General features: G+C 33.3%; 2 protein-coding genes and 1 long non-coding RNA gene across 4 annotated transcripts; all 3 read left to right on the plus strand.

The window, feature by feature from the left end:
• Window positions 1–5,326: 5,326 nt before the first annotated feature.
• Window positions 5,327–5,930, plus strand: LOC106341632. Its single transcript, XR_001269703.1, has 3 exons — window positions 5,327–5,418; window positions 5,503–5,558; window positions 5,690–5,930. It is a non-coding gene; the product is annotated as an uncharacterized LOC106341632 (long non-coding RNA).
• A 3,983-nt stretch (window positions 5,931–9,913) lies between these two features.
• Window positions 9,914–12,554, plus strand: LOC106337338 (SWI/SNF complex subunit SWI3B). Its single transcript, XM_013776437.1, has 6 exons — window positions 9,914–10,115; window positions 10,189–10,580; window positions 11,047–11,463; window positions 11,851–11,977; window positions 12,061–12,167; window positions 12,247–12,554. Exons 1-6 carry the CDS (start codon window positions 9,947–9,949, stop codon window positions 12,412–12,414), a joined length of 1,380 nt encoding a protein of 459 aa, XP_013631891.1. The 5' UTR covers window positions 9,914–9,946; the 3' UTR covers window positions 12,415–12,554.
• A 1,690-nt stretch (window positions 12,555–14,244) lies between these two features.
• LOC106337229 (AT-hook motif nuclear-localized protein 10) lies at window positions 14,245–16,644 on the plus strand. 2 transcript variants are annotated; one of them, XM_013776299.1, is made up of 6 exons: window positions 14,245–14,352; window positions 14,619–15,194; window positions 15,452–15,504; window positions 15,753–15,884; window positions 15,981–16,142; window positions 16,211–16,644. In XM_013776299.1, exons 2-6 carry the CDS (start codon window positions 14,711–14,713, stop codon window positions 16,445–16,447), a joined length of 1,068 nt encoding a protein of 355 aa, XP_013631753.1. In that variant the 5' UTR covers window positions 14,245–14,352; window positions 14,619–14,710; the 3' UTR covers window positions 16,448–16,644. The 2 variants fall into 2 exon arrangements, with proteins under 2 accessions (XP_013631753.1, XP_013631752.1); XM_013776298.1 differs by having other exon boundaries at window positions 14,246–14,352; window positions 14,701–15,194.
• The last annotated feature ends 1,637 nt before the right edge of the window (window positions 16,645–18,281 follow it).

Here is an 18,281-nt window from a genome sequence, read left to right on the forward strand (position 1 = left end):
ATATTACAAAAGCATTCATAATGTTTGGGAAGGGGATGTATGGACAGGCATGATGTTTCCAAGTTAGTAACCACGAACTTCACATCCATAACCACACAACCTCATTTACAGTATCTATCGTCACCACAGTCTCCACCTCCGTATCCACTTTCGTATTCATCGCCTCTGTATCCATAACCACCATGGCCTCTACTCCGGTGTCAACCACCATCTCCACCTTTGTATCCCCCCTACTCTTCCGTCTTCCACCTCCACCGTATCCACCACCATCTCCTCATCTCGAGCAACCACCTTAGTATCCACCATCTTCATATCCATAATCACTTTCCTAAGTTACCATAATTAGTCTCGTCGGAACTCAGATCTCCTCAGCGATTCCACCACAATCCCAGATCTCCGCTCAAGCTTCAAAAGCTCACTGCTTTCAACTTCAGTCTCATTTCGAACCTTCTTGATGGATTAATTGCCTTAGTCACCGGAGCTGGATTTTGGAATTCGCTCTCCTCTGTGACTTCACTAAACTCTCCAAATCTCCTCCGTTCAAGTCCATAAAGCTTGAATCTGGTTCTAGTAATAGCCATGGTAGCTACAACCATCTTCTCCTCCACCACCAATTTCTTCCTATCTAAATCCTCACTGGCCTTTGTCCCTTCTGTCCCTGACCACCTCCTCTGTCAGCTCCACACAATCCACACCGCCATCAACCACCTCACAAACCACCAGCAAGAAAAGTCCATTTCAACTGCTTCCAGCCTTCCACCGTCTCCTCCTCCGCGTCGTAAGATCTCCTCATCTACTCTAAGTTAACTAGACATAACAACCCTGACCTCTACAAGTACATGGACTACACTCCTTTCTCTCTTTGCCCTTCCGATTTGGTTAAAATCATCCTCTGTGGCTGCCACACACGCTATCGTTGCTTTTCGTGTACGCTGCGTAATTCTACAGACACGAAACCACGACAATTATTTTCGGTGAGAGACATGTCCTGTGATGGAGGAGGAGCCTGAGTCTTGGTGAAAGACAAAAGACCGGTGGATTTCTCATCTAATTTGATTTTTTTTTCACATTTACTCAATCTGGAATCTGAAATCGAGAAACAAAGAAGAAGATAAATTGTTGTGCTTTTCTATTAACTTTTTCATTTTCTTTTTTTCTTTAATTTGGTTTAGAAGAAACTAGAGATGGTGTAGTACAAGGATAGTAAAGTCTTTTCGCAGCTAAAAAGTGTGTCTAGTATTCAATGTGCCTTTGAGTGTAATTGATATGTTGAAATGTGTCTTTGGTTGTAATTTTCTCATGTTTGTATGTTTGAACTGCAGAAGGACAATTAAAATAAAGGATGCATGATACAAGTCTAGTTACGTGTGCTTTTCTATTAACTTTTTCATTTTCTTTTTTTTCTTTAATTTGGTTTAGAAGAAACTAGAGATGGTGTAGTACAAGGATAGTAAAGTTTTTTCGCAGCTAAAAAGTGTGTCTAGTATTCAATGTGCCTTTGAGTGTAATTGATATGTTGAAATGTGTCTTTGGTTGTAATTTTCTCATGTTTGTATGTTTGAACTGCAGAAGGACAATTAAAATAAAGGATGCATGATACAAGTCTAGTTACGATGTGTTTAGACTTAGAGATCTGAACCCATATGCCATAGTGACCAATAGACACATTTTAGCGTCGCAAGATGATCAATGTTTGTATGTGGGTAGATTTGAACTATAAAAAACGATGTTATAAATTAAATTTGGTAAGTGTAAAATATAATATAATAAAATAATAATATTTTTAAAAATTAAGTTAATATGTGACTCAGTTAAAATCATAAATTAGTAATTAGTGTATATATAAATTATATAAATTCTATATAAATATAAACAAAACTTTCTATTGTCTATTTTTACAAAAACTTTATTTTAAAATTTTACTGTTTATTTCAATATTTTATTGTTATTCTCTTTAATTACATATAAAAATATGTTTGTATTCTAAAATACATATTTAAAATACATGAAATATATAAAATAACTATTAAAATAGATAAAATCTAAATTTATAAAATTCAATTAATATATAACATGAAATGAAATATTGTTTTTTTTTTAAAAGATAAAAAAATCATTAAAATATAAACTTCAGAAAAGAAAATTTAAATTAATAACTCCATAGAATAATATATTATCATAGTTTCAATATCATTAATTGATATCATTGGTTAATTGTTAATCGCAAGACATGTTCTTTTAAATATGATATCCAATAAACTCCATCACAAAAAAAATCTACTTAAAATCATAAAATCATTGGCCAATCAAAGAAAATCAATATAATCAAGCTATTCCTAACCAGTCAACTAAACAAATTCTATCAGCAATCAACAAACTGTATATGAGTACTAAACGAATGCTTTACTGAAGATAATGACAAATGCTTAGCCAAATCGATCCTATAAACAAGAAAATAGTTGGTAATCTACGGATGCTCATTCATCCCTTAAGCAATGTCTACTTTCCTGTTATATCAATTGTTTTAAGATTTATACGTGTTCAAAGCTAGTGCATTGACTAGAATGATAATCACATTAGTCGTATTATTATGAATATGTAGTTTGATAGTGTCTTTTTCAATGTTCTATGTATATTCAGCGATACAATAAGATTGTTATCATAATTTCAGATCGATTCTTTTAGATATATATATATATATATATAATATGTGTCATCAACAAATGTACATAATGATATGGATCTATTATACCTCCTATATATTAATGAGAAGTTATTTAAGTGACTTTTGCTTAGGTGTCAATCATAGAGAGAATTTAAGAAAATTGTTATAATTTGATTGGTTTAATAATATTTAATTTTTAATTATTTTAGTTAGATCTAAAAGAAAAGGTAAGTGTAAAACTAATTAATATCACTTGCCAAATAGTTTAAATGATATTACAAATAATAATTTATGGTAACTAACTGTCAAAATTATAGAAAGTGTAATAATATTTGATTATTTTTTGTATATTTATATACTATATAAAATAATTAGTAGAATACAATTTATAGAAATCGATATAATGATTTCATATTCTTATATAAAACATTATATTCATATATAAAGAATTATAATAACTATTAATGTCTTATAATGTTATGACTTATAAGTCATTTGAAAAAAATAAAGCATTTATAAAATTATCTATCATGGCTTACAAAATTATTTTATCTTAATTTTAAATTATTTATATGATTTTATAAAACATTTTTAAAAAATAAAAATTCTCCTATATATTAAACTAGAAGTCAGTTAAGTGAATCTTGCTTACATATCGATCATTTGTAAAGTCTTAAGATTTTTTTATAATTTGATTGGTCGATAATTTAGATTTAAAATAAAAAAAATCTGGATCCAATTAATATCACTTGCCCATATATCTAAATTATATTACAAATACTGATTTGGTAACTAAAATGATCAATTTTTTTATATTCATAAACTAAATAACATAATACATGGAACTTTAAAAAAAAATTATTTTAATTATATATAAAATAAAAGGCAAATATAAAACTAATTACTATCACTTGCCAAATAACCTAAATGATATTACAAATCATAATTAATGGTAGCTAATTTTCAAAAATATAGAAAGTGTAATAATGTTTGAACAATTATTTTTATATTTATATACTACAAAAATAATGAATATTAAACAATTTATAGAAATAATGATTTCATTTTCATATAAAAATATAGTCGTATCTATAACAATTATTAATCTCTTATAATGTCCATATATGTTTGATAAATAATTAGGCTTTGAAGATTGGAAAGATTGTATTTAACAGATCATATGAGAACTTTGATTTAAAAAATGTTTTGCATTTAAGTCAAATAATATAGTGAATAAGGTAATGTTATGATTGAAAAGAATTTTAAGATGGAATAATGGTTCGTTGATTGTATGTTTTGTATTACTATTTAGAGAAAGAAAAAAACATTTGACAAAAATATGCAAAAAATTAGGAAAACATTAGCAAAAATTTGGTAGAAGAACGAAACGAGACAAATAAGAAGAGACCCAAGAAGATGTATAATATATGTTGGAAATCAGATTTGATGAAGAAGACCCAAATACCCCTTCGATCGATATCCGTAGTGCACACCTGAAGGAAATCAGATTTGATGTAGGCACTATAAATTCTTCTATGTTCATCACCAACCAAAACAAGAGATTACGTTTGAAGTTTGAACTGTTTTCCTTAGCCGTCTTTTTCCGGGACACATAGATCGCTAGAGAACAGGTCCTGTCCTTTACCCAAGGAAGTAGAAAGGTAAGACTGCAACGGATTCAGATGATCTCCGAATCCGTTTTCCTGAATGTTAATCAAACAGATGAGCTGAAGACCCAGACCATGAAAGATCATGTTCATCTCCAGTTAAGAACTCTAATAAGAGTACGAGAAATGCTGGGGGTAATCCACTTCCCTTACGGGATTAGGGTGAGTTGCAACATGGAATTCGTAAGTCCACTAAGTGGTGGATTGATCGATAGGAACTGCTCAACAAAATACCGATGAAGATATCTCTCAAAATCTCAATATGCTGCTTGTAATAGTTAGTAGATTTCAATATTAATATCTATAGAGCTTCTAACGACCAGCTACTTGTATTATTTTTGCTTTTGCGTGTGATATAATATAATATACGTATGATTTGTGCTTATAATACATTTTCAATTCGTTGATCAGCTGATGATGCTATCCAAGACATGGATGGAAAGTATGTTTCTTGTTCTTATTAATATCCGAAACAAGAATTTCAATATTCATGTGTTGTTGAATTGTGCTAATTAAATTTTTTTGTTTTGTTGAAATACATAGTCTTAGTTCTAACTGTCACCAATTTTTGAAGTACTAATCTGATTTCTAAATCTAAACTATTAAAACACGAGTACAAATTAGAAATAACCCTGATTTTTCCTAAAGAATTACCATCCTATGCCATTGGAAATAACTTTAAAATAAACTTCATAAGATATTCCTTAAAAATCGTCAATCAATTAATTATGCATTTAGTAATTTGTTACCATATTCTGCGCCACATATTTCCACAATACCTAATATATTGATTATCATATATTTTCAAATATTCGATTTAGTTTAAAAATTGAAGGCAGAGGATATTTTCACTGAATAATTCATTGGCTTGGGAAGTCAAACCCTATGACATCGATTGAGGATGTTGATTCTCACTGCAAGAGTCCTATCAGCAAAGGCCTTGTATGTGTGGCTGATATCAAGTTCCCTCTGTCCTACATGCCAAAACCTTTCTCTCATATGCTCTGGATTATCTCCCACACAACCTAAACAAGACCATGCCTGAATTTGCTAGAGTTGCTTCAGATGGTGTAGTTCTTTTTGCAGGTAATCTATCTTAAAACTTTGAGAGTAATAAAAAAATTCATTCAAGTTTTTGATTCCTAACTTTTGAGCTTGGACTGTTTCTAGGTCTCCTGGTCAAGCAAAAGAGTAAAGTTGCTGAATTTTCTAAATTCGGGCGTCCCGTAAGTTTACTACACCATGTTCTCGATTAGTTTATAAGTGGCATTAGCATAGTAGACTTAGTAGTTTATGTAGCTAGCCGTTTGTATTGAACACATGATTAAAGGACAGTTATTACTTTTTCTTATTGCAGGCTAAAATGTGTAGCACATCATGGTGGGACCGATTCTATAACCAGACAAGTTAGAAGAAAGACGCACCAAGCAAGAAGTTTGAACAAGTCTTTCACCTCAAGCCATTGCATTAGTCAGCCACCACTAATCCAAACTAAAGCATATTCACACGTAAGGAATTAAATAGATAATTGTTATTCTCCTTTGTATTTTGCAACAAAGTCTTTGTCCTTTGTATCTATGAACACCATTTTTCATATTGAGGTGAAATCATTAGCATCACCAGTAATTACCCCCATCAATGGAACCTAAGGTTATTCCTTACTCTGATCTCTCTACCCGTAACTGCATACATAAACTTGATCGCATTGTGACAATAAACCCAAAAGCCACCGCTAGCCTCTCGATGTTATGTCCACCACCCAAAAATTGAAATTCATATAAGGCTATAACATCAAGGATATCTATCTTATTAAAGTATAAGTAATTAAAACTTTTGTTTGGCAACATATATCTTATATATCTTATATATTAAAACAGAAGTCATGGCTTTGTTCATGTGTGATTTTTTTGTTTGGACTATCTTCTAGAAATCTTATATATTAAAACAGAAGTCATGGCTTTGTTCATGTGTGATTTTTTTGTTTGGACCATCCTCTAGAAAGTTTATTAAATTTTACATAAGTTAATCATCATATTTTAATATCTTAATCTTTTATTTAAAATACAAATAAATATTGTTTAAAAAAATTCTAAGAAAATCTTTTTAGAATCAGGATAAAATTTATTTTCGAAAATTAATTAACTTAAATTTTAATTATCACAAAATATAATTAGAATTTCAAATTTAATTTATTTTTGACTGATGAACGAAAATTAAAATCATATAAATATGTTAATTATATTTCAATGATTATAACAATTTAAATTGATTAATTTTCAAAATACATTTTATAAAGATCTTTAAAAGATTTTGTTAGAAAGAAATATCCTTTCTATTTCAAATAAAAATATTTACTACAAAATTAGTTTGTAAGTACAATATATTATAGTTTCTCTTTTAAAAATATTTTTTGTTGTTCTTAACAGTATCTCAAAATATTTTTTTCTCTATTATGTAGGTCCAGTTTAATTTAAATTCCATATATATATTTCAAATCTAGAAATAAAACCAGAAATTATGTTGGTAATATTCACTAAAGCTAATAATATAAAATCTTTGTAACTACTTTAATAATGATATAGTTTAATTTTAAATAGAATTATTATTATGTTTTGATATATATTCAGTTATCATTTATAAATGAAAAATGAAAATTCTATATATCTTATTTTTATATATTTTATAATAATAAATCATGATAAAATATTCAATTGATAGATTTATAAATTTATTTTCATAAATATAAATATTTATGTTAAAATATAATATGATGACAGAACGGCTTAATATTCGCAAACTATATAATACATGTATAAAATATTGCATATCTTAAAATTATCTATATACAATAATATATTATCTAAAATGAATAAACGTAAAAAAATATTGCTAAAAGAAAATCCAACTTTGAAGGACGGTGGGTCAGAATTTAGTATAAATTAAACACAAAATAATTTTCAGATATGTTGTTTCATACATATATTAATTTTTTCAGTAACTAAATGCAAATACAATAAGATAAATATATAATAAGAAGCAACAAATGCATGTGACGATTTTAAACAATTGATTAATTATAACATATAAACTATGAAATAATTGTATTTGAAAAAGTTATATAAATGTTTAAATAATATGATTAACGTTAAAAATGTATACCACCAATGATCTAAAATAAATATCTATGTATATAAATTGAAAAAAATACTTGCGCGGTTGCGCAGGTCAAGATCTAGTGTATATTTAAAATACATGAAATATATCAAATAATCTAGTAAAATAGATGAAATTTAAATCTATAAACTTCAACTGATGAATAAAATCGTAAAATAAATTATTATTTTAAAATATATTTTTGGTCAGCAAAATATATATTTAAACCTCCACAAATCTTAAAATAATAAAAAAGAAAAGTCATTTTTATTACAAGATCTCATGAAAAATAAACATCAAACATCATGAAGAAACATAGCATCAATGATGTCGATGAGGGTCTAGATATCGATTTTGAGACCTGGATCTAAACCTTATTCAGTTCTCCAAAGTTGAGCCAGTCTACACCTCTGTCCAGAGCAAGAAGAAGGGGAGGATTTGCATTGTAGTACATATCTTTAATGTGTTCAAACCTAGTGCATTGATTAGAATGATAATCACATTATTCGTATTATTATAGTTGTGTTGTTTGATAGTGTTTCTTTTATATTGAATATTCAATGATACAATAAGAGTATTATCATAATTTCAGATCGATTCTTATAGATAATTTAAATTTGATATGAAACCATTATATAACAACTCAAAATCAATTAAAAATTAATCATATGAGCCATAAAGTTTTGTTTTATTTGATTTAATGTCGTTGAGAGTAAAACATTTCAACCACACAAACAAATTAAGACTAGGTTAAGACCCGCGCCTTGCGCGAGATAAAAATTATATATATAAATTATTTTATATATTATATGTTTATAACATATTATGAAATAATAAATATATATTAAATAATTAAAAAGTCATTATCTACTACTTATATAATTAAATTGGTGCAAACATATAAATAAATTTTATAAATCAAAAAATATTTTTTTTACTTGATATGATATATAATTAAATTTAAATGATAGTAACATATATATGTTATATTTTAATATTAATATTTATTAGATGATGATTTTTACTTATATTTTTTTATCATTTGTATCTGTTATAGCAAAAAATCTAAATTAGTGATAACAAAATTTTCACTGTGGGATTAGTGGTTTAAGTAATTTATAATATTTTAAAAAATTAAGTTGTCAATATCTTTTCAAATATACTCGTTTTTAAAAATTTTAAATATAATATATAAATAATTTTTTAAATTTTTATTATATAATTACTATGATTGTTTAATTTATTTTAATAGCTTAAAATTAAACAAATATAATTATAATACACACTTATTTTTATCAAATCTTTATTATTTAAAATCATTAATTATCATATATACTGTAGCCACATTAGGCAATTCTGTAATCTTATTTAAGGAAATAATGAAGCACATTTAATAATGTATTTATTGTGGTTTAATAAAAAACTTATTATATATTTAGATGGACCAACCTATTTCTCTAAGGATTCTAGGAATCATTATAGTGTTGACATGTGGCTACAAACAAATGTTGCAATGCTTCTAAGGTATTCTTGCAATGGGCTGACAAATGCTTAGTTACTCTGGGCACGAAAAAAAATAACTTTAGTAACCCTTTTTAACATTGAAAGATCTAATTAGGACATTTTGGACATTTGTCGTAGTAATAGTTTACGATTAAGGATATGGCATTGATGTTTCTACATTAAAGTTTTGAATTTGAAGATGTAGAAGAAACGATTTATTAAAAAATATATAAGTTAATGGAGAAAGAAACTTGGTAAATTTTTGATATGATGCACATATACCACCAGTATGTGAGAAGTGCGAATGAGTACTAAAACCTGATGTAATCTTTTTTGGAGACAAATATCCCAAAGGAAAGAGCTGCTCAAGCAATAGAAACTGCAAACAAAGCGATGCATTTCTAATATTGGTTTCGTCTTTAATGACAATGGTCTACTTTTCGTCTTTTTGTCAGAACAGCTCGTGAAGCTAGTTCAGTGACTGAAATTGCAAATATAGGCATTACCAGAGCTGGTAATATTGTTCCTTTGAAAATCAGTGCAAGGGTTGGTGAGATATCACCCGGAGTTTATGTGGGATCGATTGGTTTTTCCAACTCTACTGGACAATGTTTCAGAACAAGAGATTTATCAACCAAGTGATTATGATTAATTAAAATTTTGATCCGTACTTCAGTTCATGTAATGTATCTTCTCAACTTGTAATTTTCAACATAAAATAAAGAATAATCATCATTCTTATTGCAAAAAAAAAAAAAAAAAGAAGGGAAAATTCAATTATACCACGTTTACGGTTTACCTAGACCGGACACTGACACGGAACCGGACCCGGATTGGGGTACCAGGACCCAGACCTGGACCCTTTCGGACTTAGTTAGCTTACACTCGTTAAATCAATTAATTAATTTATTTTTCTTTCTTCCTCTCTTTCTTCTCCGGCGAACTTTGTCGAACACTCATGGCCACGAACGCTCCAATTCCCGGCGGATCTGGCGAAATTCCCCCCATTACTCCCTCTCGTCCAATCATACCCGAAGCACCGTCGGAAATCTCCGCATCCTCGAACTCCCTCCAACCGCCTCCTTCCTCTTCCGATACCTATCGCATCTATATACCTAGCTACTCTCGTAAGTCCCCCTACGCCTCATAACTTCCGATTCATTATTATCCACTTGTTTTCTCATGAATTTGAGCGATTAGGTTGGTTTTCATGGAACGAGATCAACGAATGCGAGGTCAGGTCTCTACCGGAGCTCTTCGATTCGAGATCCTCCTCGAAGAACCCTAGGGTTTACCTCTACTTGAGGAACTCGATTATCAAGCAGTACAGAGACGAACATCCAAACAAGATTAGCTTCACCGACGTTAGGAGGACTCTCGTGGGGGATGTTGTCTCTATTCGCCGCGTATTTGATTTCCTTGACTCGTGGGGGCTTATCAACTACTCTAGCTCCGCCTCTGCTAAGCCTCTCAAGTGGGACGATAAGGAGGCCGTCGCTTCTGAGCCTCCCTCGACGGTTAAAGAATCCGCCAAGAGGATCTGTAATGGCTGCAAATCTGTTTGCAGCGTTGCTTGTTTTGCCTCTGAAAAGGTTTTGATTCTTTCTTCTTGATGATGATGATGCTGATGATGATGATGGCATTTTGAAACTAAGTAGTTGATGTTGATGATGATGGTGATGGCATTTTAAAACTAAGTAGTTGATGTTGATGGTGATGATGATAACATTTTGAAACTAAGTAGTTGATGATGATGGCATTTTGAAACTAAGTAGTTGATCTTGATGATGATGGAATTTTGAGACTAATTAGTTGATGATGATGATGATGGCATTTTGAAACTAAGTAGTTGATGTTGATGATGATGATGGTGGCATTATGAAGCTAAGTAGTTGATGATGATGGCATTTTGAAACTAAGTAGTTGATCTTGATGATGATGGAATTTTGAGACTAATTAGTTGATGATGATGATGATGGCATTTTGAAATTAAGTAGTTGATGTTTGATGATGATGATGGTGGCATTATGAAACTAAGCACGTTTTTGTTTTTTGCAGTATGAGTTGACATTGTGTGCGAGGTGCTATGTTCGTGGTAACTATCGTGTTGGTATTAACTCCTCGGAGTTTAAGAGAGTTGAGCTTAGCGAGGAGTCGAAGACGGGGTGGTCTGAGAAGGAGACTCTGCTGCTGCTGGAAGCTGTTATGCACTACGGAGATGACTGGAAGAAGGTTGCGTCGCATGTTACTGGTAGGACCGAGAAGGATTGTGTTTCTCAGTTTGTTAAGCTTCCGTTTGGGGAACAGTTTGCGAAAGACTCTGACTCTGAGGACGCTTTGGAGACGTTTAATCAGATCAAGGGCTCTGCTGATCCTGAGTCTGAAGGAAGAGTCAAAGACGGTTCGTCTTCTCCCGATAATAAGCGGATGAAGTTGACGCCTCTTGCGGATGCAAGCAACCCAATTATGGCTCAGGTTTGATGTTGTTCACTACAGTTTTATTATCTGAGCCCACTCTCTATATGTTAGTCTTATTCACGAAAACTGAAACTTTCTGCTAACGAAGTACAACTTAATAATCTAATCGGTTCTGTCGTTCGGCTGCTGAAGAATAGTCCGGTTTCTGCATTGTTCTGTTCCATTACTCATGTAAATGTCTAGAACAACGGTGATGTTCCCTATAGCTGTAGAATACCTTTAAGTTCTTGGACTCTTGTAATTACTGTATATATGTCATTTAAAGGGAATGTAGGAATTAGTTATGGTATTAGATATTTTGTACCTGTTACTTGTATTACATCTCAGTTGTTATGCTTCATTGGCTGTCTCTTAACGAGATTCTTCTTATTATGTCTTCTCCAGGCTGCTTTTCTTTCAGCTTTGGCTGGCACAAAAGTTGCAGAAGCAGCAGCACGAGCTGCAGTGACAGCTCTATCTGATATAGACCACGAAGCTGGCAAAAACGCTGGTGGAGACCCAAACGGACAAGGTATCACGGATTATAGCTAACATAATTGTAGTCTATTTCTGTCTCATTTCAACACTAGTGACACTTTGTTTTCTGGTACGCAGAGATCAATGGTAACAACTCAGAGAGAGCTGTGGCTGAAGCTAAATCTCTACTTGAGAAGGAAGAGAAAGAGGTAGAAGGAGCCATCAGAGAGATTGTAGAAGTAGAGGTCAGTATCTCCAACTTCCCATTAAACATCTTTTGTATGATGATGCCTAGGATTGATTAAGAATTTTGAGGGTTGACAGATGATGAAGATTAGAGATAGGATTGTACATTTCGAGAAATTGGATTTGGAGATGGAGAGAAGCCGGAAACAGTTGGAGGAAATGAAGAATCTGCTTTTCTCTGATCAATTAAACATCTTCTTCCACACAAGAAGATCCAGGAAAGCCGAGGATAGAGCAGAGTGTTAGAAAGAATGCACTTTTGAGTTTCAAACTGTGATCTCTTCCTGTACTTTGTAGTTTACTTATTAACATTCCTAGTAGCAAAATGAACCGAACAGTACTGAGCTGCACTGGAATATTATTTAATGTGATTGTTTTATTTTTCATCATAAGAAGTGTGGATCTATATCCCTACGTTCTTCAAGAAGTATGACAAAGTGACACGGTTTAATCTCTCTCTCTAAAACAAAAACCTCTCGCATCTCTCCTTCTCGGAAGACGGAACTCTAGCTCCGGCCAGGCTAATCTGGCGCCGGAGGTGTCTTTCCTTCCTTTCTCTCTCTCCTTTTTACTTTGCTTTCTGTCCTCCTACATAATCGTGGCCAATATGCTTGTATGTTCTGGGTCGGAAAATCCTCTTAAAATTTCTGTTTGAGACTGACGGTGATAAGATCCGGCGTGTTTGGAGTCGCGGCGAAGTCAACGAGACGGTGGGGAGGAAGAAAGTCGGCTTTTAGGGTTATCGGAGAAACCGGATCTGGTTTTCTACTTTCCAGATTTCCGACGACTCCGGTCCGTGCGATGGCGCGTGGCTTCGGGAGACACCCTCAGCTGCTTGGATCTACGTCCCTAGACGGCGGTGAGACAAGCGGAGGAAGATTCGAAGGCGAGTGGACAGAGTATGGTTTCTCGGTTCTGGGAAACACACGAACAATGACTTCCGCCGATTAAAGTGGTCAAGAGGAAGCTATGCTAGCGGTGGTTCGTGGTGGTGGCTCTATACCCTAGCGCCTGAAATTCTTATCCTTCGGTTTGAGTCCCACTTCTCTGAAAGCCCGATGAGCTATATCGACCCGCGCTACGTAGCTGAAACCCGAATTTCATTCGGATCTTTTGTATGTTTTTAGGCTGAGGGTCACAACGTTCGAAGACCAGGAGGATGAGGAGTTCTCGATTATGCACCTTTTTGGTGGAGAGGCTATTGGGTCATGAGTTTTAATGTCGATCATTAGGATCTTTAGCTAGTTCCTAATTAGTTTCGGTGAAGTATGTAATCTTGTTGTGTTAGTAAACGGTGTTGTACCAAGATGTCGGAGGTTGAAGAGGTGGATCATTCCGGGTCGTGGAGTGATCTCACACTCATTGTGGTTCAATGTACATTGAGGCTTCGGTTAGGTAGCGTTGGGTCCAATCAAGTGATCCAAGGTGTTACTAGATCGCTTCAATGTATGTGTGGTATAAGTCTCTTGTGGTCAAGTCCTTGTATCCATATATTTGGTGAATGAAAGTTGAAGTTGAGTTTAAAAAAAAAAAGTAAAAAAAGTGCACGGTTTAATGGATGGGCGGTGTTTAGACGTTAGCATATGAATATACAAAATAGAAGCACAAATAAATTGCATTTTATATCATACAAAATGCACCTTATATAAATCAAAATTTTGAAACCGAGAATAAAACATAAAGAAATTAAATAAGAAAATACATCAAATTTTGTCCATCCTCGGTAAAAACACTAATTTATATCATTTGAAGAACTAAAAATTAGATAACAATTAACTGAATGAAAATTTAAATTTACTTACACTATATTTTAGAAGCTAATTTACTAAAATAGTAGTAAATATAATATTTTCTTACTATTTAGTCTTTACATTTTAATTCCCAAAAAAGAAGAGAAAGGGAATAATTCCATAGTTTTATTTTTGGTAAAATATTTACATAGTTTTATTTTTGGTAAAATAGTTACATAGTTAACTTAATAGTAGAGACCAAAATATTAAGAATTGCGAAAATCCCTATTACTTTTTTTTTTGAGCAACGCGAAAATCCCTATTTAATCCTAAAAAGGAAACTCATTATATATTTTCCTGCTTGGAAAGTAAAATATAAAACCCTAATATAGTTGTAGGCAGGGAAGGGAGAGGGAATCTTCTTTGCTTTGTTCCCTGAATTTTCGCAGTTATCGTAAGTTTTCTTTCTTTCAATTTTTCAATGTTATCTGACTTTCTGAAGGAAAATAATTAATTAATCCTCTGTTAATAATTTAAAGTTTATTATTTTAATCTTAACTCTCTAATTCGGAAATTCCAAAGTTTTTTGTTTGTTTGTTTTAGAGATCTAAAAATCTTTTTGGATTCAGAATTGTTAAAAAGTTCGGATCTTTCTCCTTCTCGGGTGCAGTAGTTTGATTAGGTTTGAGGTTTAAAGTTTCGAACTTTCTCCATCTACAGTGTTCACTTGAGAGCTTCAGTGGAAACTGGGTTTGTGGTGAAGTTTCTGCTAAAAGGGCTTCCTTTTTTGTTTGTTTGATAGTGACGGAACCATGTCCGGATCTGAGACGGGCTTAACGGCGGCGAACAGAGGGCCAATGCCATTCCCAATGGGTCTCCACCACCAACACAATCAACTCCCTCCTCCTCCGCAGCCGCAGCAGCAGCAGCAAAACTCTCAGAACATGCAGTTGTCCTTCACCGGCGCCGACAGAACAGCTATCTACAAGCCCATGAGCTCAGACTCTTCACCCCAGCAGTACCAACACAACTCAGAAACCGGCTTGAACATGAACGTGCCCGTGACCGGAGGCGAGCAGCGCGTGAAGAAGAGAAGAGGCAGACCGAGGAAGTACGAACCGAACAGCGGCGAGGCGTCGCTGGGTTTTGTTCCCGGACCTCCTTCTTACACCGTTAGCCAACCTAGCGGTGGAGACGGTGGTGGCTCAGGCGGAGGTGGAGGAGCCTCGCCTACTGTTAAGAGGATGAGAGGACGACCTTCTGGGTCTAGCAACAGGCCAAAGCTTCAAGCTTTAGGTACACTTTATATACATTTTTCTTTTATTGGAATCTTTTGGTGGGTTTGGATCTTCCCTGTCGGCTGCTATCTCTATTAGAATATAGTATAAATGGTGTGAATATGGTAAACAATGGACCTCGAGAATCTCCTTCTCAAATTACTTTTATGCCCCTTAACGTATCTTCTTCAACCATCTTTCAATGGCTTCTCACTATAGCTGTGTAACTTGAGCTCTGAATGTTTGTTCTCTCCTTTGTGCTTGTTGTTGTTGCAGGGTCGACAGGAGTAGGATTCACGCCTCATATTCTTACCGTGAGCACTGGAGAGGTCTCTCTATCTTCTTGAATTTCCTTATTTACTGCTGAGATGCCTTGTCTTAAACTCTTTAACTCATTAAGGTCTCTCTAAATCATGTGAATGTCTAGACTGTGTTTAAGGTCAAAAGATTATTGGTGAACAAGAGAGTGTTGAACTTGATCAGGGTTCTGTTACGTTGAGAAAGATTATGTTGTGTGCGTGTGGCTGTGTTTGCACAGGATTAAATGCTGTCGTTTGTTTAATGATTGGGGACACAGGATGTATCATCAAAGATAATGGCGTTTTCTCAGAACGGACCACGAGCTGTGTGCGTCCTGTCTGCTAATGGAGCTATCTCCAACGTGACTCTTCGCCAGGCCGCTACATCCGGTGGTACCGTTACATACGAGGTATTAAGATTAGGCTTTGCTAGATTCTTCTGTTTCTTTGTCTCTGACCACTTGCTGCGTAACCCTTAGTGAGTTGTTTAACATTTTTAACATTAGGGGAGATTTGAGATTCTGTCTTTGTCGGGATCGTTCCTACTGCTGGAGAACAATGGTCACAGAAGCAGGACGGGAGGTCTAAGTGTGTCCTTATCGGCTCCGGATGGTAATGTCTTAGGTGGTTGTGTCGCTGGTCTTCTTATAGCAGCATCACCTGTTCAGGTAACATCTCCCTTCTTCTAATTCAAACTTGAACAATGTAAGGATAACATTTTGGTCTCGAATGACAGATTGTTGTTGGGAGTTTCATACCAGACGGGCAAAAAGAACACGTGGGACAAATGGAACTAGCAAGTCCGGCATTACCCCGTGTGGCCCCAAGTCATGTACTGACGACTCCGAATAGCCAGCAGGCTCGTGGCGCAATGAGTGAGTCATCTTGTGGGGGACATGGAAGCCATCTTCAGCAGAGCACAGGAGGACCGTACAACAACAACAGCAACAACCTTTCAATGCCCTGGAAGTAGCCTAATGATACTATTATAACCAGAATGATGATGATGATTCTTATCTTTAGTTTAGGCTTTCTTTAGTTGTCTGTCCAGACAAAATGAATTTAATAACTTAACATGTTCTGTGTGTTCGTGTTGATTTTCAAAACCTTGAGTTGTTTAGAAATTGGAATATCCTGATTAATGTAGATCTTCTTTTATTATATAAAATTTCTCCATCTTAAAAAGGTTTAACTGTGATGTAAAACTTTTTCTGATTACTAACATCAAAACAAGATTGGTTCTAACAAAAAGCCGCACTGATGTGATGAAGACAATTTTAACAATCAAGAAGAAGAGGCTTAGGACTCTTAAGAAAGGCAAAGGTCCTATGTCAGGTAACCATCCGGCAGCTATAAAGAGACGACATTCATCGCTAGTACAGTAGTACGGGTTCATAATCATAAGAAGTGATCATTACAAGCCATACTCATCATATATATGCATGTTCATGACCAAACAGAGCCAAAAAAACAAAAGCATAAATGTGATTAAACAGAGACAAAACAGACCCGTGAGAAACTGATCCATTACAAACCAAAATAAGAGTCGAATGTGAGATAAAAAATATCAATTTGACTGAAACTGAACCAAGAGAATAAATAGAACAGAAAAGAACCCTACCAAAAAAGGTTGAAACAAACATCATTAAATAAATAGAGTGAAAATTGGAACTTACCTATATTTTCGATTTGTTTCCGATTTCAACTTTGAACCAGAAAAAAAAAAAAAAGAAGAAACAAACAAATTGGTTCGGCTTTTAACTTGGGACTTTAGCTTTATTTATTTTTAAAACACTAATCCTAACCAATCATGACTAATTCAAATCCATTTATGGCTTTGATTGGTAACATGATGTATATTTGATATAGTTTGAGTTAAGAATATTAATCAGAATTGTTACCAATCATGATTTAGTTATCAGAGTTTGTGTTTGCATTATAATGTGGTAAAGTAAGTTTGTGTTTGCATTATAATGTGGTAAAGTTGAATTATATTTTTGAGTTATCTCTTTTGCAAAATCAACAAATCAAATGATAAATCAACATCAAAGGAAAGGAAAAATTGACTTTTAATTCCTGAACTTTCAAAAATAAGCCAAAAAAACTTTAAACTTCAAAACAGGCCATTTAAATCCTTAACTCCTAGTCAAACACGGATAAATCCTGAACTATCTTTGACCAAGCCTTTTTAACATTCTAATTAATTAGCCGTTAATTAAATGTTAACAGACGTTTAGTATCAAAACGTCGTCGTTTTCTCAAAACGAAAAAAACCTAAACTAAGCTCGAAAATCCCCAATTCATCCCCTCAAATCCCTAGTTTCTCACTTCTGTGTCGAAAATTTTCAATTCATCTCTTTCTCAAAGCTTTAAGAGTGTGGTGTATGCTTGCATCGTTAGTCTTGCATTTGGTGCTTATGTGCTCTACTAATGTGTGTCTTAAGAAGTATGTGTTGTTTTCAGTTTTCTTATGCTTATGCTTATGTTATGTACTGTCTTTTGAAAACTTGAATGACTTTGTCTTTGGATGGAATGTATGAGATTATGACTTTCTAAAGTATGTTCTGGTTTCAGTTTTGTTATGGTTATACATTGTTTCTTTGTCTTGTGGTTTATGTTTGTATTGCTAGTGTTTCCTTATGCTTATTACTTAATCGACAAAGACAAATACAAAAATAAAGACAACATCTGAAACATGTTTAATAGACAAAGACAAAGACAACATCTGAAACACAAAGCATCCAAAAGACAAATCATTCAAAAGACAAATCATTCAAAAGACAAATCATTCAAAAGACAAATCATTC

The sequence above is a fragment of the Brassica oleracea genome, chromosome C4 (genome assembly GCF_000695525.1).
Source record: "Brassica oleracea var. oleracea cultivar TO1000 chromosome C4, BOL, whole genome shotgun sequence".
In the NCBI taxonomy this organism is placed as follows: domain Eukaryota; kingdom Viridiplantae; phylum Streptophyta; class Magnoliopsida; order Brassicales; family Brassicaceae; genus Brassica; species Brassica oleracea.